Source organism: Condylura cristata, unplaced genomic scaffold (genome assembly GCF_000260355.1).
Source record: "Condylura cristata isolate star-nosed mole 26May11 unplaced genomic scaffold, ConCri1.0 scaffold00025, whole genome shotgun sequence".
NCBI lineage: Eukaryota > Metazoa > Chordata > Mammalia > Eulipotyphla > Talpidae > Condylura > Condylura cristata.
The window spans coordinates 15,849,013-15,871,093 of NW_004567126.1; the positions used below are offsets into that span (position 1 = coordinate 15,849,013).

The 22,081-nt window shown below is 45.6% G+C and overlaps 1 protein-coding gene across 5 annotated transcripts in view; it reads right to left on the reverse strand.

Annotated features, from left to right (window-relative positions):
• GRAMD1B (GRAM domain containing 1B) overlaps nucleotides 1-22,081 on the reverse strand; it is a 220,109-nt gene that overhangs the window by 139,482 nt on the left and 58,546 nt on the right. For 2 of the 5 annotated variants that reach the window (XM_012729622.1, XM_012729623.1), the window contains exon 1: nucleotides 17,233-17,606. The exons of the other annotated variants lie outside the window; for them this stretch is intronic. In XM_012729622.1, the coding sequence (XP_012585076.1) occupies nucleotides 17,233-17,606 (374 nt within the window). Of the gene's footprint in view, nucleotides 1-17,232; nucleotides 17,607-22,081 lie in introns of those variants that run through there. 5 annotated transcript variants of the gene reach the window in all.

Below are 22,081 nucleotides of genomic sequence, written 5' to 3' on the forward strand. Positions count from 1 at the left end.
GCAAGTGGAACCAGCATTCTGAAGCTCAGAAGGACTATCTGCCCAAAGTACTGAGTGTGCCAGGTGGTTGATCACAAAGGCCCCCTCTGACCTGAAAAATGAGCTGAGTAAGGTTTAAGAAAGGAAGGGAATCTTGGGGGACAGTCCATTTGAATGCTAAGTGATGAGCCGAGAAGGCAGCTGCTGGCTGTTCCAAGTTGTGTGATGAGAATCAGAATGGAAGACGAACAGGCTGGGGGTGTGTGTGTGGGGTGGGGGGACTGGCAACCTGACAAGAGCGACCTGAAAACCAAATGTAGCTCAGAGACCCAAAAAGGCAATTACCAGGCACAGAGATACAGAAATATAACTTCCTGGCTCATTTCCTGACTGTTTTTTGAAAATTCCCCACTTCCTTTTATTGTTATTCTCTTTCCATCTTATCACCTTATCATAGCCTATAATTATTTTAATAAAAGCATGGACCAACTCTTATAGCAGGAAGGGGCCTAAAAGATCACCTAGTTTTAATTCCCTTGCAAAACAGGAAACCAAAGGCCACAGAAGTTAAGAGACATGTAAAGTCACAGAAGTATTTCAGAGCACTTGCAATGAAGAAGGCTCCAGGAGGTGAACTCTCAGAGGGGATTTCTGTCCACAACCTCTACTGTCCCTTTGGATATGAGAATCTAAACCCCCTGAGCAGAGACATTATTATATAGCCCTGCTGCTGTATAACAAGAATCACTGTTCATTCCATAAAATGTTAAGTGTTCTGTATTATTCAGGATTTTCCAGGTACCAGCTCTGCCTTAGCCCCTAGAGACATAGTGGGCATGACCCCTACTTTTGAGGACCCCACGTTCTTGTGGCTGAGAGGCAGAGTTAGGAGGCAGATCATCTGCACAGGGACAGACAGAATAAGATGGGGATTTCAAAAGTAAAAAGTATTATGTGCAAAACTGGAGAGTGAGCAGTCTCAAAGAAAGAAAGCAAAAACTAATAAACACATTAAGGCCAACAGTGTAATACTAGCAGAGTCTAGACTTGAACCCATGTAGATCACTCTAGACTTTCCCAGTCAGGTGCGACTGACTGGGTGGCTCGGCAGCAGTTTGCATAACAAATTCTGGTTTTTTAAAGATGTATTTATCTATGCATATAAGAACTGAGGTATAGGCCAGATGTGGGGTGGCGGGTGTTGCTGAGCGGACTCACCTGACACAGAGTGGGGAGCAGAACAGACTGATCTACTGAAACGCACTGCTGAGGGGAGCAGTGAGCAAGGGAGGAGAGGTCTGCTGCACCAAGTGGGTCAGCTCCCTGGCCAGGGATGGAATTCGTGCTGCAGTGGCTGCAGAATGCTTCATAGCACTGTGCTTTAACCTGTTGAGCCATCAGGGAGGGCTCCTGAATAACAAATTCTTATGGACAGAATGATCTATTGAGTGGGAATGCATATAATCAGAGGGTCCCCAGTGTGTTTTTAATTTAGAAGGGAATTCAGGGGAACATTCTAGTGAATTCTGTTTTGATTTTAGTTCATTCTAATGTCTCTCTAGTTAGTCCTAAGGGAGACATACATTATAGTTTAATCAAATATTTTGTCTTTCATTCTATCTCTTTCTACTGAGACAAAAACAGACTTACACATTTGGTTCTCCACTCTCCTAAATAATAAACATGATTCTTACACACAGTCAAACAATAGTTATCACTGATGTCAATGGAATGACACAGATCACAATAGACTTACTAACATAAGACAAAGTGCCTATGAAATGTTCTGCTGTGACAATAAAAGTATTCCTCAAAGTACAAGAGTTACATGTTCTTAGTTCCACAATTAGCCTCACAAAGTATGAAATAAGCACTCAAACCAAACTAGGAAGAAAATATTGCCCTCCACTCACGGAAGACTCCACAGAGCATCCTGATCAGTACTGATGAAACTGAAGTCAAAGTTTTATGAAGTCACATTACAGGAAATTCAGCATCTGGCAAGCTTGCACCGCACCCCTATGGCTGATTACCACTCCCTATCTCTTGCCCATGAGAAGGGGGATCAGGTTCCAGAAGCACACCAGGAAATACTGAGAGAAAATACAGACTGCGTTAGCTGAACACACACAGTCCTACCCACCTCTGGACCACTACTTTGTTCCAGGTCAGCTAACTGCAAATGACTCAGCAAAAGCAGGACAATGACAAGAACTGAAAGCCCCAGGGCCTGCCCTGCAGCTCCGATAAACTTGGCCCCAAAGGACACCAATATAAAAACACTTCTTCCCTTTCATAAAGGGGAGACGAGAGAAAAAGAATAATGGAGAGCACCGTTCCTGCATCAGACACTTTGAGAGATGTCTTACCTCTATCATTTCATCTTCAAGCAGAATTACATGGTGGGGATTACCACGATCCCTCGTATATGGAGAAGGAGATAGATGATGCAGAACAGTCCTAAGGAAAGAAAACTTGTTCCACGTTGGGAACACGCTAGAAACTGCTACTGGAATCAAAGTCAAACCAGGAAATCACCCACAGAGAGAAGAACAGTGTGGTCTAGGTCATGACAGACAATACTTGAAAAGATGAGCAGCCTTAGAAGAGGGAGAAATATATTCTATTTCTCAGCTGTCCCCAATTATTCTCAAGTTCACAATTAGTAGCCACCTGTGATTCCAGACAGTCCTTCCATTACTCAGTCCCGGCTGGGCTTATCTTGTCCTCACCTAGAACAGGACAGGCCAAGTGGCTAAGTCTCCCGAAAGTGAAGATAATCTAGCCCAACTGTTGACATCAAGACAAGTATTACATTTAATAAGAAAATTAAAATTTCTTGCTGCTGAATTGAGTCCCCATCCACTGGGCAAAGAGCACTGTGCCTGCCATAGAGAAAATCCAGGGTTAGACCCTCACTGGTGGCACAGCAGGTTAAAGTGCAGTACTACAAAGCTATCAGCAGCTGCTTCAGCAAGAGTTGGATCCCTGACCAGAAGGGTGACCCACATGGCGTGGCAGACCTCTCCTGTCTTGCCTGCTGCTCCCCTCAGCAGTGTACTTCATCAATCTTCCTATTCTGCTCCCCACTCGGTCTCTGATGAATCCTTTCACTACCCCCACACCTTTGGCCTGTACCCCAGTTCTATATGCATAGATAAATAAATAATTTTAAAGAAGAATATCTAGGGTTACAATATGTAAGTATATATGCACACAGACAAGTATATTAAGTAACACTGATATACACTAATATACAATATACTTATTTTTAAATATTTATTTATCCATCCATTCATTCATTCTCTAGTAGCTGTCATTTACCCAGATCAGTGTGTTTGGAGCTATCTGCTTAGAGCCAACAATTTCTTACTAACCCTCTGAGGATACTACTGAGATGTTTGAGAAAGAGAAAGTGAAACATTTCCAAACTGCACCTGTTACCCAAAAGGGTCTTAACCTACTAGGCAACTGGGAACATATACTCAAAGACTATAGATTACCCATGGCTCTTAGGGGTAAAGTCAGAAAAACATAGAGGTTAACCCTAGAAAGACCTAACTTTTGAATCCTTTGCATCAATGGTACTTCTGAGAAACAAAACAGAGCTTTCATTTCCCCTCACCATTTTCTGCTATAGAAAGCAAGGGGAAGTTCAATGGTCTTGCCTCTAGCAGAAAAAGAGAAGAGAAACAGAGAGCCCGCATCCCAAACACCCAACCAGGATTCCCAGTCAAAATCCTTGCTTCTTCTGTGAAATGAATGAATGGGGCCCTGTGTTGAGAGTAAATTGTTTTGCTTTCATAAAACAAACAAACAAACAAACAAAAAACTCCTTCCACAGTCAACAGTTAACTGTTCTGCTCTCCTGTGTGTGCTTGTTACATTTTTTAAATTTTGCATTTATTTGTCTGAATTGATTTGACTGCCTATTAGTTGTTCAATAAAAATCTGTTGTTGAATAAGTGAATGGAAGGACAATAAATAAACTAGACTAAGTTTAAAGAGGAAGTCTGGCAGAGCTCAATGGCTGGCAGAACCACGTCATAAGTGGATGCAGAATATGGACTCTCCTCACCCTGGTAGCCTGAATTTTTAATGTATTCCTCCAGAAGGAAGGGGATCAAGGCCTCCCATGTGGCACAGTAGTTAAAGACTCAGCGCTATCAAACTATCAGACTACTATCAAACTACCTTCAGCCTCTGCGGCATGAGTTTGATCCCCAGCCAGGGAGGTGACGCACATGGCGCAGCAGACCTCTCCTGTCCTGCCTGCTGCTCCCCTCAGTAGTGTATTTCAGTAGAGCTACATGTTCTGCTCCCTACTCTGCTCTGGTGAATCCTCTCACTCTCCACACCGCTGGCCTACATCCAGTTCACAAATAAATAAAAATATTTTTTTAAAGGAAGGGGATCAAGAGGAAGTCAAGTCCTGTCAAAGCTTTTCACAGGAACTTCTGCTTTAAAAGAAGGGAGGCAAACTAGAACAACTTCTTATAATGGGTGGTCTTAATTTTTCATTTCCTGTGGATTTCAATGACCCACATTGTCCGTAAGTATACAGCAACCTCATCCTCGCATCAGATATATACAAATACTGCACAATATAGAACAAGTCCTGAATGGAAACTGACATGATACCCCTCTGTTTGCATCAGGTTTCTGTCATTACTTACCATATGGCTGTGCACATGTGTCAGTCTCAATTCTCTGAAGTGCTGAGTGGAGATTCTCATTACCTCTGCCCCACAGGATGCAGGGACAAATGGCTCAACATGCCACCATCATGTTACTGGAAGGCTCTGTGTGTACGGGGACTGTAGTAAGTTCTGGGGCAAATAATTATATTCTCTTTTTGACTTCCAGTTGGTCCCTGACCTGGTAAATCACTTTCAAAAGGATAAAATGCTACCCAAGATAAAGATCATGATATACAGCTGTTGCCAGCTCTGCTTCCCTTGTGTTCATGGGAGCACTACTCTTAGCCACTATGGCCAGAAGCTTGCAGTGTCAATGGCCCCTCTTTCCTTTATATATCCTACCTGTGGCCCCAATTCAAGACTTCTAACTCTGGTGATTCCACAAACCACATGCATGGCCCATCTTCAAGACTGTCATTATACAAAGAAGGTCTACTTCTACTGCGGGTCCCTTGGCTCTTGGCTTCTGTTAGAGTCAAGGGGTAGAAAAATGTGAGGCACCAGTAGGACAACTGCTCTGGCATCTGACAGCTGCAGAGAGAGAGAAAAAGACTCAACTGAATCCCGTAACCTCCCAAGGCCTTGGAAAATACCAGAGCAACACATGTTTCTGCATTCCAAAATGCCCCTATCCAATTAATTCAGCTCTACCATCAATAGGAGGGAAGTCAGCCCCAGCTCCTCACACATTCCCATCTCTCTTCAAAACCACATAGAACATATTCGTTTTACAACACCTGATTTCCAGTTGTTAGAAAACTAATTCACTTTCAGTGAGGTGTGCACATAATTTGTTTTTAAACAAACAGGGGCCAGCCTTGCACTGTTCATTTGCTTACTGTCTCTACCCTCTATAGTATGTAAGCTATGGTAGAGCAAAAATTATTCTCTTCATTATTATTTCTGGTGTCTAGAACAGACCCTGGTACATAATGTATGTTCAAAGAATATCTGATGGATTCATGGGGGGGCGGGGGGAAGAGAGTGTAAGGATAGCGGCATCTGTTCCAAAATCTTTTTCTCTGGCAAGAGGAGTAATTATTGCCCTGACCTGGAATCGAAAAAGTAGAAAAAGTGCTGAGTTACCATGGTAACCACAGCTCCAAAATTAAAAACACCCTTCCAAGCAGCCTGGGTCTTTGGTGGGGAAAAGGCCTACTAGGGCCTCTGATTGACCATCAGTCAAAACATTGTCCCCAATATGTTTTTGCTCTTGGACTCCTCACTTTGGGAAAGGTCAGCCTGCCTTTGTCTGACTGTGGCAAATCTGACTCCTGAAGAAAGACCACTCTTAGAAGAATAGAAGTCTCTGGGCACCTACAATCTGATAGAAAACACAGCACAAAGAATAAATCATAAAAAAATCCAGAGGCTGAACACAGACAAATAGAATAATGCAGATAAATGACATTTAAGGAGGTAATTATTCAAGAAGACTTCTTGCTCTGCAAAATGATTTATGATAGAATTCTAAAAACATCCAATGTCTTTATTGGCTTCCATTCATTGAATTATTTATTCACCCCCTAAATACATATTTATTGAGTCCCTACTAAGTTTCCATGAGAACTTAACAGACACTGCATAAGATTAAATGCCCTCACAGTAAAGGATTAACAAATAAATACGTGAGTCAGGAAACACTTCCTAGATGGGGGTGGGGGTTGGAGTGGGGTGGGGGAACTAAGCTAAGATCCAATAAGAAAAAAGACTGAAGTTAACAAACTGGGTCCAGGCTATAAAAGAGGAAACCTGCTTGAAGGAACAGTGTCTGTGAAGATCTAGAAATTAAAGAAAGCATCCCGGGCACTGGGAGGTCACACTGGCTGGAGGTAGAGTACTGGAAGCTGCAAGAACAGAAGGGAGTAGGGAGGAAGTGAGGTCATGAAGACCACTCAGGCTGCAGAGGGTAAGGAGTTAGGGGCGAGGCTGGCAATGCAGTCAGAAAGACAGGAGGAGATGTTAAGAACACACTAGAGAGATGGTGACCCAGGAAGGGAAACAGAGGTGGAAATGCTGGACTTGAAGAACATCTTCTGGAACAGGAAGGATATCAATCCCCAAAGCAAGGACCAGAGCGAGAGGAACTGGACTGAAGGGGGAGTTCAACTATGGATGCACAAGCTGAGTCTTGAAGACCATCTCAAAGGAAATGCCTAGCTGGAAATGCCAGCTGGGGAGCTAAGACCGATATTCAGAAAAGAGATGAGGTCTGAGAATCATCATAAAAGATGAAGCTAAAATAGTTCACAAAAAAGAGTGCACATTGAGGAAGAGGAGAGAGAGAGGAAGACATGAGGAAGAAGAAATACAAAGCCTGAAATCAAGAGTCTTAAGCACATCAACAATGAAGAGACAGGCAGAAAGAGCAGTCCATTACATTATGAAAACTCACTTCAGCACCCATCACAAGATGAGAAAAGTGAAAACTCACAAATAATCAAAGAAACAACAAACCACTACTCCAGAGGAACAGACTGAGAGGCCTCATAAGCCACCCCCAAAATCTCAATTTTATTACTAACATTATGATGACTTTATCATAACATTATGTTTGATCATATGTTAGCAACAACATTTATTGTAACTCTTCAGACACATCTACTTCAATTTGTTCTACAAGATGAAGAAATGCGTACTTTCCATCTTACAGATGAGACGATGAGACTCAGAGAGACCACACTGCAAGAAAACGAAGAGAACTCCACACTGCCTCAGACAGCCCTTGTTCTCAGACACCTGAGAACAGAAAGCAAAACTGTACCCTACATTGGGTGAGGGGAGTTCATCCTAGGGGAAACAACAGCCCTACTCCCCAGAGACAGAGAAGGTCTGCCTAAGCCTCTTGGATTCAGTGTTGGCAGATGTGGCTCCATCCTGGCACAGAGGGGTGCCCCTGGAAGTGGGGAAGATGCAACACCTCATCAGTTGGGTGAAGACCTGTATCAAGAGCCATTTCTGCCAATGACCAGATTTGAGGTCTCGGACTTCTCTGTTTATTCAAAGTGAAATGGCCACAGAAATTTCACACACCACAAAAACTAGGTTTTCTGAGAGAGAAGCAGAATCTGTAGGTACTCACGGTGGGAGCTGACATTAGGAGAAACAGGCAACGTAGTGTGAAATCCAGGTCCCTCCAGCATCCTCTCTTCTCCCTCCCTGTGGATCTTTTTCAGACAACTTGTTTTTATGTTTTAGTCTGAATTGCATATTCCACTGAAAAGATCTTGTACATATTGATTTCCCACACAGGCTGAGAATGCCTCACTTGGAAGGACAGTTTTACATCTGTTTTTGTATCCCACCCAGTACCTAAAACAACACCTGATTCTCTGTAAGTGTTCAATAAATGTTTGTGGAACTCTGAGAATTACCTCTTCTGCGTTATCTACATTTTTAGCCTAATCTCTCTCACTGCTAAACAAAAGGTCTGTCAACAAATAGAGGCATTTTGGGAAGCAAGCCAAACATGCAGAATGCACTTCAGAGAGAAAAAACCTTCTCAATGTCTCAGAATTTTCTGAAAGGATGGGTGGGTCACTTTTTACTCTGCTCTCCTCTGTCTGACTGTCTCTAGCCTCTAACTCATGTGGTCCCACAGCCCCCACTGAGGCACCAGAGTAGCCCAAGTAACTGTTGTACAAAGTCAGAGGTTCTTTTGCCTCGGAATCTGGAAGCCACAGTCAAGTTACTAATAGTGAGCCTCTGAAGAAATATTCTCAAAGGGCAATGACCAGAGAGTATCTCCTCTTCTCTGAAGAAAAAAACAAGAGAAAGTGAGGTTGAATTGTTCCTCAGAGGATTTTAGTTAGATGTCAGTTAGAACTTTCTCAAACACATAAGGTTCCTAAAACTACTAAAAATGGAGATAGAATATAATCTAGCAATTCCACTCCTAAGAATAGATTTAAAGAACACAAACATATTAATGCAAAAGATACTGGACCCCTAAGTTTATTGTAGCACTATTTACAGTAGGGAAGATATAGAAACAACCCAGATACCACCCAGATACCCCAAAACAGATGACTGGATCAGGAAGCTGTGTTATCTATACACAATGGACTATTATTCAGCAATCAAAAAAGATAAACTCATGCCATTCACAGCAACATGGATGGAGCTGGAAGGGATTATACTCAATGAAACAAGCCAGAAGGAAAAAGAAAAAAAAAATGGGATCATTTCACTTATAGAAGAATCTAGGGGACCCAAATAAGGGATTGGAAAAAAAAATCAATAAATAAAAAAACAAAACTAATAGGCAACTATAAATCAGAGACATTTTGCAGGGGAGTGACAGGAGAGGGATCAAAACAGGAGAGGGAAGAGCACAAGGGACTGTGGTGATGGTACGTGGGTGAACTGGTGGTGGGAATTCTATGGGGACTACACCTGAGAACAGAAAGCATATACTGTACAGAAATGAACAATGATGTAAAACACATATATAAATAAATGTTTTTAAAAATAAATGTACCATATTTTATTATTAATTCTACTATTTATGGGCATTTATGCTTATTCCAATTTGGGTCTATTACAAATAAAGCTACTCTAAGAATTCATATTAAAAAAAGAATATGGGTCTCCCTGGTGGTGGAAGGGATTAAGTCTCAGCACTATCAAGCTATCAACAGTCACTACAGCACGACTTTGATCCCTGGCCAGGGAGCTGACCCACATGACACAGCAGACCTGTCCTGGCCTGCTCGCTGCTCCCTTCAGCAGTGTATTTCAGAGACCTGCCTGTTATGCTCTTTATCTACTCTATCTAGTGAATTCTTTCACCCCCTGCATCTCTGGCCTACACCTCAGCTCTTGTATGCATAAATAAACCTTTAAAAAATATGTATGGCATAAAAACATAGCAAGAAGCCACCAAAAGAGGCGGCAATCCTCTTTCCTGGGGTCTTTTTCTTTTTTAATGAAATCTTCATATATCCAGAAGATGTGGCTTATCGTAGACATAAGGTAAACGGAGGTTATCACCCAAGTTAAGGGAGGCTGTTCGCCAGAGAAACTCTGCCCCACTCAAAGTAACCTCTTTTGCAGCGATTCCATCCAACCCTGGGAATCAACAAAAAGGTCAGGAGCTGCAGAGTGTCATGACCCAGAGGGAAGACAAATGCTTATGAGATCGATGCAGTATCGTATCCTGATGGCTCCTCCTGAAACAGGGCTTCCAAATACACCTTTTCCCTTATCCCTCAGACTTAACTATTTCTCAGCCTATGTTCTTCCTTATCCTCTTACAGGTACAGGGTACAGAAGGGCTGATGTAAAGGAGAAGTCAGTCCCTCGATTAAAAAGAAATATGAACGCGGAAAAGCGCTGGCAGACAATCCACCAATCAGGCAACTTGATGGTTGGGTTAACGAGATTATCAGTTATGTTCCACTTCCCTACTGGCTGAAAGTTTTATTTCAGGTGCCTATTTTTTGACATGACATTCACTGACTTTTACAATATAAGAATCTCTTTTCAAACAATAAATGGGAAGACCCCTGGAGAGACTAAAAATGTGTCACTGAAAGAACCCTGTTTTCCTAATTACTGGGGCAAAGAGCAGAAGGGTTACCACACTCACCCTTCCCCAAACTGGGCCCCCAAGCAAAGTGTTTTCCACAGTTGCAAAAGGAAGGGGGAAAACCAAATTTTCATTCATTATTTTTCTAGCCCCCTCACTCAGCCCCCTCATTTCCTGATTAAGCTTGCCAACCAAAAGCAGCAAGAGTGAAAAACTGTGTGGCCAGACTGTGCAGGTGAGTGGCACCAGGCAGGGAACAGGAATTACCACAGTGGTAGGCTGAGCTGAGAGACCTTAACAGGGAGAGAAGAAGCTCCAGAGAGATGTGACTGTTACAAACTGGCCCAGACTTAAAAGAGTGGAGACCTGACCCATAACCAGGCCATAACCCAGTCATGTCATTTTTTTTCCTCAGCCCACCTACAACTCAGAGTTGGATAATTAGATCCTTACCCAGTTAGAGTAGGTGCCAAGGATGCAGCAGGGGAAAAATAAATATGTAGCAGTTCAAATCCAATAGTTCTAGATTTGCATATTCCTCCCCTCTTCCACTGCTAGTCAGCTCAGCCATATTTTTCTGGTAATGACTTTGAACTAGATTATCTGAACGGAAAATCCAGATACAGGTCTGAAAGAAGAGGAAAATATTTGCTACCAGCAGTGTCTTTAAGAGGTAGCACATGGCCTGGCACAGTGACATAGGAGGGAGGCGAGTGTGGTAGATCATGGTCTGATATCTCTTCTCACCAACTCAGCATGTCTCCATTCTGCTTCCCTTCATCCACCTCAAGGCCTTCACTCAAATTTCAGTGACACGTCCTGATAGAAGCTCTACCCTCTCCTCCGAGGCAGCCTATCTAGGCTTCAAACTCCTGGGGGCGGCACCTACAGAACCCCCCAACCCTATCATTAAGACATCAAGATGTCTAAAAGTTGTATCTTCTTGGTTCCAGTAAAACATTTCCCTGGCACTATGGTGATGGCACATGGGTGATTTGATGATGGGAAGCCCATGGCAATTACAACTGAGGTGAAGAAAGGCACAAAATAATGTAAAAATAAACTATTAAAAAAAAAACGAACAAACAAAAATAGTAAAAGCAGTATTAATGTAAAGAAAACAAAAACAAACACATGCACACACACAAAATTTCCCTGGCAAATCACCACACAGATCTGGATTCTGAAGGAAAAAATCCCGAGAGAGCAAAGGTCCCAGGAATAGCCCTCCGATTTCATAAAGCTTCTGTACACACAGCAACCCAGCAACCAGCCCGGGCTCTCAGGCCAACCCTGCCACATCTGCTTCAGGGCCAGCAACTTGCCCACTGGGGTCAGGAAGGAAATGCCCCACTGGCAGCTCAGTCATTCAGACACCTTAATGAAAATTCTGGTTACCCTAGAAGCAATTACCAGTGACCAGCACAGCAACTGGGGAATAGACTGTACCTGGGAGAAACTGACCACACGGGGCAGAATTACCACCTGTCAGTCTGCCCCACAACCAACCCACTCTCTAGCCTGACACATAACTGGCACCCTCTGAATTTAAAACCACGGTGGGAACTCTCAAAATACCAACTCTCACAGAGGAAACTGGCCAGCACGCATCAATCTCTACCTTCTCAGTTTCCACCTTGTTTGAATCTGGAAACCACATCTACAACTAAAGATTGGCTGCTTCTCACGGAGCAGTCTATAGGAAGGTCAGGCAGCCTCACACACGGGCTTGACTATACCCTCCACGCTTCTGCTCAGTCACCCCTTCCACAGCCTCATGTCTTGGTTCCTCCACATATCTGTGACCTCAAATCCACAAGAGCCAACAATCTTCAAGCCCTGGAGAGATAGTACAGTGCAGTGGGGGTCAGGCTCGAGTCAGAAGAACAAGGTTCAAATTTCAACCTTATTTCTATCTGAACAGGAGAGACTTAATTTTTAAATTTCAGTTTCCCCGGCTGTGAAACCCACCGGAGAAGTCTGTTGTGGGAACTACACATGATCACATGTGTAGTTATGGAACACTTGGCACAACAGTCTCTCTCTACCCTCAAGAACTATGGGTCAAGAAGGTTTGTGAGCTAATCCTTACCCAGCACAGCTCACTCACCTACTCTGGGACAAATCGCAGGTCTCCTTTACATTTGTTTGTTGCTTTGTGTTTAAGAAAGAAAAGAGTTTTCTTCCCCAACCCACCCCCACTTCCTGTGCTTCTCATACAAGGCAGGGTGTACAGAGTGACAGGTACATCGTTCAGAACATCTGCTCCCCTAGAAACTGAGCTGAAAAGGACTCCCTCTAAAGGTTAGAGGAAGGGGATGAAGAATTAAGGTAAATATACCAAGGATGCCTATTCATTACCCACACACCAGCGAGGCTACATGAGCTAGATTACTCAGCCCACCAGGCTGGGCGGAGGTCGTACCTGAGGTGAGATGTGTAGTGCAGAGAAACCAAAGGGTCCAGGTTAAGAAGATTCTCCAGCTGTGAGCAGGCAGGGTAGTGAATTATGGGGGCGGGGAGGGGGGGGGGTGGGAGACAGCGAGGGAACAGTGGTGCAAACATTAACAATAAGAAGGGCTCTCTGGGAAGAAGGAAGCAATAGAGAGCCTGCAGTGAGCCAGCCACACCTCTTCCTAGTACTTCCTCAGCTTTTCCTCCTGCTCCCAAGAGTGACAGATGTAGCACTGTCCACTTTCTGCCTTCCTGCCGCGATTCAGAATGTCAGAGAGGGGCTCTGAGCCTCTGGGTCAATTTAGGTTTTGAACAGTCACCATATCAGTTATGGCCAACAGACTTAGGGAGACACACAGGTACAATTCTAAGAGCTTACTGTCAACTTGAGGCAGCCTTGTTCACAGAGCTCAGAGGGTGGCATGGCCACCAGAAAATGGCACCATCTCTTTTAGTGGCAACTAAGACAACAATGCCCAGCCAGGTCACTGGAAGAACAGTGCCAGGCTTCTGGCCTGTAGCTCCCCACAGAGAACAGCACAAACTGGTTGCCTCAAACACCATTCTGAATATGCTTTCTTGGATTCTGGAACTTACAGTGACTCCTACTGAGCTTAATTCTCTCTATACATAAAACACACTGTCTACAGAATCTCCATGCATCTGCCTCAACTGAATGATAAATTGAAATGCAAATTTGCAGGCCCTCCTGGGTGGTGCAATGGGTTAAAGCGCAGCATTATGAAACCATCCAGAGCCTCTGCAGCACAAGTGCCCTCCCCAGACAGGGAGCTGACCCACCCGCTGCTCCCCTCAGCAGTGTGCTTCAGTGGAGCTGCCTGTTCTGCTCCCTACTCTGTCTCTGGTAAATGCGCTCACCACTCCCCCCACCCCCATATCTCTGGCCTGTGCCCCAGTTCTTGTATGCATGGGTGAATAAATCTTAAAAAAATATATAAGAATTTCAAACTCTGCAGAATAAATCAGTTTGTCAGTCATGCCTCCCTCATTTTCCCACATCTCTCATCAAGACCACACTGAGTCATCCATCCCTATCTACATGCCTGCACACAACTATACAACTTTTGCCAATAGGTATTTAGTCCCATTCAATACTCAGTTCTTCCTAGAAAGTAGGCTCACAATTTCCTAGGGGTGAGGGTGAGGGTATGAAGATTGAGGAAGACAGCTAGAAGGTATAGACTTTGTTTGAGGTGATTAAAATGTTCTGAAATTGACTGTGGTGACCGATGCCCTTATTTGTGAATATCCTAAAATTCACTGCATTTTATACTTTATGAGTGAACTATATGGTATGTAAATGAGACTTCCATAAATTTGTCACCCCCAAAAAACTCAGTTCTGGATTCATCTCTTCTAAGAAATTTCCTCTGACTCACATATAAGGAGAATTGTACTCCAAAGAGTAAAGAAGAAAGAATCATTTATTCACTTATGGTTACTTTATTCATCAGTAAACATCTATGAATCACCAGGAAAAGCCATGTAGATTGTTATACAGTGAGGATACAACGATGAGCCAGACAGGATTGGATCAGAGTGTTTTGATGCTGCACCCCTTAGAGTTTGGATCCCCAAATCATGCTAAGTTTGTCACATTCCTTCTTCCTAGGGTTACAAAGGAAGGGGTCTCCTGATGCTCTGTATATTTGCAACTTTGGGAATTAACATCTGCAAACTGTGACCCTTTAGGCCCCTATCTTCAACCAAACAGAGAGAATTCCATGGCAGGTCCGCTAGCTGCTTTTCTCCATTATAGAGAGGTAGACTTGGGGTGAAGAGCATGCGTGAAATACCATGTTAATCCCCCCAATCCCAGTGAGAGCCATTTTCCAAACCTCAGTTCCAAACAGTGTCACATGTGAGGAGTCCCAGGTGCTGCTCCAGGACACGTGAATGTGTAACCTCACACTTGAGCACACCTCCACCCTGCAACACACTGAATGAAGGAAATAATCTCATGCCTTAAGTGGAAATTTACAGATCATTTGCACATGCTGACACTCCCCTTAACCCACAGATAGCCCCATCCCCTTTTCTAGATGGAAAAGGTGAATCATGCCTAAGAGAGGTGTCCAAAGGTCCACAGCTATTAAATGATAATACGTAGATTTAAATTTCCACCTCCTGACGTTTAGTCAATATTTTTTTCTACTCTTCGCTGCTGAGTGTTAGCTTCTGAGGAATCTTGTTGGACATCTACTTTTCTTTCTAAGAAGCCTTTCATTTCGGCCCTCCCTGGTGGCTCGGTGGGTTAAAGCACAGCACTGAGAAGCTAAAGCCACTTCCGCATGAGTTCGATTCCTGCCTGCCCCGGAGGTGACCACATGGCGTGGCTGACCTCTGCTGACCTCTCCTGACCCGCCTGCTGTTCCCCTCAGCAGTATACTTCGTTGGTCTGCCTGTTCTGCTCCCCACTCTGTCTCTGGTGAAGCCTCTAGCCACCCTTGAGCCTCTGGCCTGTACCACAGTTCTGTATGCACAAACAAATAAATCTTTACAAAAAAAAAAAAGTCTTTCATTTCCAAGACCTAAAAATGATGGGGCCTTGTTTTAGCTGTGATCCAAATTCTAATTGTAGGCTGAGGATAGAAATTCAAGTCAGGCAAAGTGGGATTTGAGTCAGTCTGCTTTTTTCTATATATGCACTATGTTCGTCTAGACCAATAAGCTACCATTTCCAAGAACTTCCTTAAACTAAATCCAGGTTCCAATCCTATCCGATGTTACTACTATGTCCGCTGTTTCAACAAAAGTGAAAATTCTACCATGTCCTTTGACAACACTCAAAACCAGGAAAATCTTCTTTAAATATGACCACTTCATCCCCACCCCCACTGTGGACAGCTATGCAAGACTCTGCCCCATATATTGCCCTTGCTTTCCATACATTTGTCTTCAATATACATGGCAGAATCTCAACATCAAAATAGCATCTCTTTGGGGGTCTCACACCCTTAAGAAAAAAGCTGACAAACTGTCATACACTACTTTGAGTTCAACAGAATCAAGTACCAGAACAGAAAAAAGCTGACAAACTGTCATACACTACTTTATTTGAGTTCAACAGAATCAAGTACCAGAACAGAAAGAATTATTATTCCCCAGATCCTCAAACATTCCCAGAACAAGTTCTGTATTTGCTCCTGCAGGGATAACCACACTCAGTCATGGCAACCAGAGAAGTCTTGGAAGACTCTGAATGCCTGTCTTCGGCGTGAGGTGACCACTTCAAGAAACATGGGTCACCCTATTCTTATGCCTTTGTCCATTTCATATCTCATTTCTGATCTCATGCCCCCAACTCCTATTTCTCCTGCTGTCTTCCACTCCTGTTTATATTTGTGATGGCTTGAAAAATCTTTCTCCTCTCCTTCCTTGCACAAGAAGTACCACACGGCACACACAGTATATGCCTTCCAATGGTTTCCACTTCCTCCACAGGAATGAAGCTCACTTGTCTTAATTTCTTAATCAAGTCTCCTCCCACCCTCCTCCTTAAACTCCACATCCCTGCACTCTCCCTTGCCCTCCTCTTCACTCCCTCCTCCACACATCACCATGAGCTGGTACCAGACTGAGCTTGCAAGAACATTTAATACTTGTTGAATCAAAACGAATGGAATGGAACAGACTGGAAAGAGGACTCCTAGGGAAGATGGCCAATTGCTCGGATGCCCCCCACAAAAGCTCAAACCACTGTTATGAGACAGGGCGCTAGAGTTGAAAGGTAAAGAGGAAGTCGCTGCGCTATCAATGAGCCAATGAGCAATGACCTAAGTCTGCCGGGCAATGGGCTTGGCTCAGACACAAATGGCCCTTGATGGAGCTGCCCTTTGGATGTCTATACTAATTTTCTGCCTAGGAAAAATAAACTTCCCAAGGACTCCAATGCCACATTTGTCCAGGCAAAGAAGTAGATGGCACAAATCGCAGTGGTATCGACCCAGCCTAGGTATCTCCAGACTCTGTTAGGAAATGTGACTCAACATGAATACTCAGCCACCTCTTCTACACGTGGACCAGGAACCTGGTGTGACCAAAAGCACAAGTATGAAAACTGAAATGGAGTCAAAGTGGAGGAGACACTTAACCTCTTTCTTCCTGCAATCTCCATCTGTAAAATGGGAACAGTAATACTGATTTCTGAGAGTTTTTGTGAGGATTAATTTTGGAGACAGATACTTCAGAGTATGGCAATGCTATCATTTATTGAGCATGATAATGCTCAATAAATATTAAATGCTCTGGTTTTATTATTCATTTTGTGAGAGGCTTCAATGGCATAGAACGCAGGGTTAATGAAGCCTGAGTAAATGTGCTACATAATATAAAGTTTCTGCACAGGCCCGAGAGGCCCAGGTCCTGGAGATGGGTAGCCAGGTTGGGGGACTTGAGTACAGGGTGCGGTGGGGGGTGGGGGTGGGGGTTAAAGCACCACTGGAAGTTTCCACCGGGATGCCCCGGGGCCCAAAGGCCCTGGGGGCTTGGGGGGCGGGGAGGAGGAGAACTGGAGAAAGAAGGCCTGGGGGCGGGACAGCGACGTACCTGCTCTCACTGCACTCCTTCCGCTCTCTCACCCTCAGCCACTTGCGGAGGAGAAAGCGTTTTCTGCGCGGGGAAGCGCTGGGTGTGGAGCAGTTGGACCACGGGGTGTCCTCGTCGCTGGAGGGCGTAATCTCGATGGACGGCAGCTGCAGGAACTCCTTGCCCGGAGCCAAGACGCCGGGCAGGTCCTGGGCCAGCCCGGCCTCCAGGCTCTGCTCCTGCACATTCTTCATGCGGCGCATCTTGAAGCGCCGGCGGCGGAGCGTGGGGGTAGACGAGCTGGACCAGACCGGGCTGCCCTCGGGCGCGCCCTGCGGCTCGGGCACCTGCAGGGCGGGCAGCTGGAGGTTCTCCATCATGTTGGCCGCCGGCATGGGTCCCCGTCGTCTCCGGCTCCCTCGGCGCCCTCCGAGTCCTGCTCCTCACCCCTCACCCGCGGCGCGCTCGGCCTCTCACGTTAGGAAATGCTGCGGTTGGAACCGCAAGCCCGGCCAGTTGCTCTCCGCGCCCGATCGCCGCGAGGAGGGAGCGTGAGGCACGCAGCAGGCGCGCGGCCGCGGGGAGTCTAACTTTTCGGAGCGCGGGTCCTCAGGGCCCGCAGCGCCCGGCTGACCCGTCCGCCGCTGGAGAGGGGACCCGAGCGTGGCGGGAGCCGCCTGCCAGCCACCCGGCCGCCCTCCTGGGGCTCCCCTTGAGCGCCCGCTTGTTTTTCTTCCGCTGCTCTCCCTCGCTTGCTTGCGTCTGTGCCTTAGCGGGACTCGGCAGCGCGGAGCCCCAGGGGGCAGCTCGGCAAACTCTCAGCGGTTTGCAGTCGGCAGACCAGGTTGGGGAGCCGGCTTGGCGCTGCAGGGAGGTAAGAGAGCAAGGAGGAAGAGGAGAGGTAGGAGGGAGAGAGGAAGAGAGAGAGAGGAAGCGAGACGCTGGATAAAAACAAAAAAGGAGGAGGAGCAGGGGGCTAGGAGGGGGTGAGGGGAGGCCATTCCCGTCCAGAAAGGGCGTGCACAGGCAGCGACAGCTAGTGTAACTGTACACGGAATCCCGTGGGGAGGGACGCTACCTCCGAGTCTAGGCTGCTCCAATCAGCCTAATGAAATAGGATCACGAACCAAACTTTCTCAAAGCCACGATTGGCCAGGCAGCTGGTATTAGTCTTAACTCCCAGCTTTTTCTTGGGGGGAGGGGTGAACGAATTCAGTCCTTGCCCTCCGAGGCCACCCAAGATCCGGGCTGAGAAACAATTAGGGAACTCTAGAGCTTGATCTTTCCATTGAAGAAAGGTGCTTCCTTGCAATCATTTGGGGGTGCAAGTGGCAGCACAGGAAGCCTGGGCGTCCTGAGAGGCCAACAGCCAGGTTTCTAGGGGCTGCTTCCAAAATGGTAAACTGAGAAAAGAGGACAGTTTTCCGGTGGAATAAGGTCAGGACAGCAGACACGACACACCAAAGAAGTACAGACAATGGGGATCTGAGAGACACGGGACAACACAGTTGGAGAAAGGGACCGATTTATCTCTATACAATCTGAGCAACCTGTTCATACCATGGCCCCAACCCAAGCAAAGAATAAAATTAGAGAAGGGTGACACCCAGGAGACGGAGCATCCGGCAAAGCCCCAGGGAGCTGAATGTGTTCCTTTTACCTTCCTGGGGCTGATTCACTTCTACTTCAATGTACAAGGGGCATAGGCAGGCCACAAAAAGTCTAGTTAACACACCCAGGTCATGAGACCTAGAGATTCTAGGTCAGACCTGTAACATCCCAAGTTGTGCTGACCCACTCTCTTCTTAGACACAGGTACACCCCCCAAGAAGCTGGGCTTACCCAAGTCTCCTATTGAAGCAGAAAGCTCCAGACTGCATCTAAAACAGCCCAGCCTCTAGAGCAGAGGTGCTGTAGCCTGTTCTCTTCCCTCCCAGCCCACTGCCATTTCTCTCGAGTAAGTCCTAATGATGAGAATCAAAGTAGAAATGGTACTCTGAATGCACCTATAAATCCAGAATCCAACTCACCTACACTCTGCACCTCCCTGTAAATCTGATATTCGGTTGGAAGCTGATGCCCAGTTTCTGTGCCAGAATGAAATTATTGGGAACATTTCACAAGCATCACAGAGCCAAGATAAAAATCACATGCCTAAAAATTATGAGAACTGACTGCAAGAAAATATGGCCCTGCAGTTCAGCAAGACAGCGAGCTTGACAGTTGGCTACAGGTCCAGCATGCTCTGCAATGACACATCCAGGGGAGCTCAAAGTCACTGCACCACCTGCAAGAGGCCAGGAAACTTGAGCGACATGCATTTTGCTAAGGGTGGGGTGAGGATAGTGAAGCCAGAGCCAGGCCCACCGGTAAATGACTCCCAGAACAGCAGTCCCATTTTATTTCCGATTCTCCTCCACATCCGGTCACTGGCTCTTTAAAGAGTGGTTTGGTATCACTCTATTTTAACTCCTGGGTGTGACATGAAAAGGACAACCCCTTCCCATCAGGTGGCAGGCTGGCAAGGGACAGGATGGTTCTTCCGGGCCTGGGGTATGCCGAGGTGGCTGGGCCATTTAAAGGAACCAGAGCTAAGCCAAGGCACCCGAGATGCTCGTGTCTTGAATTTCTTCCAGGGATGGTGCTGTGCAGCAGTCTGATAACTACTCAGTTAGGGGCGTCTATCTGTTGAGGGGCTGCTGAAGTAGGAGCTGGAGTCTCAGGAGAGAAGGGGGAGAAGGGCTTGGAGGCACAAGACAGTGGGCCAAAAGGTTCAGTGGGTATTGGGGGACAGGAAAGTTCCCAAGAGGAGCAGCTCCGCCCTTTTTAAGTTTTCATGAGCATTCAGATTTGAATGTGAGTCTCTTTAGAGGAGAAAAGTCACCAACACCCTCTGCCCACACACTTGAGCCACTCTTTCCACCTACAGTAGATTCTGGATTTAAAATGTGAAATCCTATGAGATCTAATTTAAGCCTTGGGCACAGCAGTACTTGAGAATCATTTACATATCACCTGGCCTGAGGGGAAACCTCCTCCAAACTAAATCTGAGATGGTTTTGCACATGGTTGGGAAGCAGGTACCAGAGTACCTTACCACCGTCCTTGTTCACTTTGCCTACAGTCTCTTCTTTCCTTCAAGCCATAACTTTTCCATCCATTACAATCTGTGGAATACATCCCCCAGCCCCCTGCATTTTCTGCTTCCTTTTAACTATGGCACCATCAAGAAAGATCATAAATGTGACATAAAATTAAATGCCCCATGGCTATTAAGACTGCAAGTTCACTGAGAAAAGAACCCACTTCTCTGATTCTTACAGGTGATCCCGTGTGTTTTGTTTATATATTTTTAAAAGACCTTCATACATACTTTACCTGCCTCAGCCACCATAGGGCTGAGGTAGAACAGATGTTATTACCCTCGTTTTATAATTGATTAAAACGAGACACAGTAATTTATCTGAGGTCATAGATAAATACTAATCCCTAATCAATGCCAAACCAGGGCTGGAACCCAGGTCTTCTGAAACCAGTTAGAGTTCACCAAGTCTCTCAAATGTATCAACTCTGGGAAGCCTGTAGCATCCACATTTTACCAGCACTGGCTTTAGCTGGGTCTGTCATAAAATCCCATGGAGCTATTCTGTCCCATCAGTTATTTTATTCGTGAGGAAATGAAAATGCAAAATTTTGAAAAACAATTTTCCGAAGGAACAAGTGGGGGGAGGGAGATTCAGGATTTTGCATTTACACAACCCTACCCACTTCAGAATCTCGGCCACTGAATTTCTCTTCAAGTCTCCTCTTCTCCACTCCTCTCCCATATCTGGCTTCCAGCTGACTGCAGGGTTCTCTGGGAAGCTGACCTCAGGCCCCCCAGACAGGTGCCAGCCAGAACAACCTGGCCACTCCTTTCCCCATTCAGCAGCCAGACCTCAGACTTGAAATGAAAGGAGCTCATATTACCAAGCAACTGCTGTTTATTCTCAGCGCGCAGGCTCCTTTTTCCTACAGACACAAGACACCCAACACCTGTCTATTACTTCTGGAGACCTATAAAGGACACTGTCCATTATTCAGTTGAAACTTCCAGGAGGGCACATCAGTGAAAAATAACAGCTGTGAAACTAGATTTCTCCGGGGATGCACATCCCAGTGAGTATGGTGTGGAAGGGACAGGTGCCCAATGACCCACCATCCCTGTCCCTGGGATGCCACCAGCAGGCACAGACAGGAGTAACCCCTTCCACAACCGCACAAGACTGACAGTCAGTGCCTGTGCTCATGGTGGGTAGCTCACGGTGGGTGCCTGTGCTCTCTCCTGCAAAACACTGAGAATGGCCAAACCCCAGGGCAGGCCCATGTAGAAGGGAAAGAAGCAGGCAGGTGTGAAGTGGCCTTTGGCAATGGGAGAGGCTGGATATACCAATAGAAATGTGAAGGTCGTGAGGGCAATGTCCTTAACTAGCACCAAATACAAAATGAAAGTCAGCCTGATATATTGTCTACATATCCTGCTGAAAGCAAGGGGAAATGAGTGCACAGAGCTCAGGGTGGGAGATTCAGGTTAGAGGATAAAAATTTCCAGAGAGTAAGACCCATTAAAGACTGGAATGTGTGGCCAAGGATGGACAGAGTGCTTTCTATGCATATCTTTGAAGGTGACTGGAGCCCAGTTAGAGAGAGTGACTGGAAAGTGACTATCTCTTAAAGGCCCAGACCCTACCCTATCACTGTGTTCTGTAAAGCTGAGATTCTCTCCTTTAAAAAATGAAAAGAGGCCCTTCCTAGTGGGGCAATAGGTGAAAGTGCAGCACTGTGAAGCTTGCTGCAGCCATTTCAGCCAGGGAGGTGACCCACATGCCGC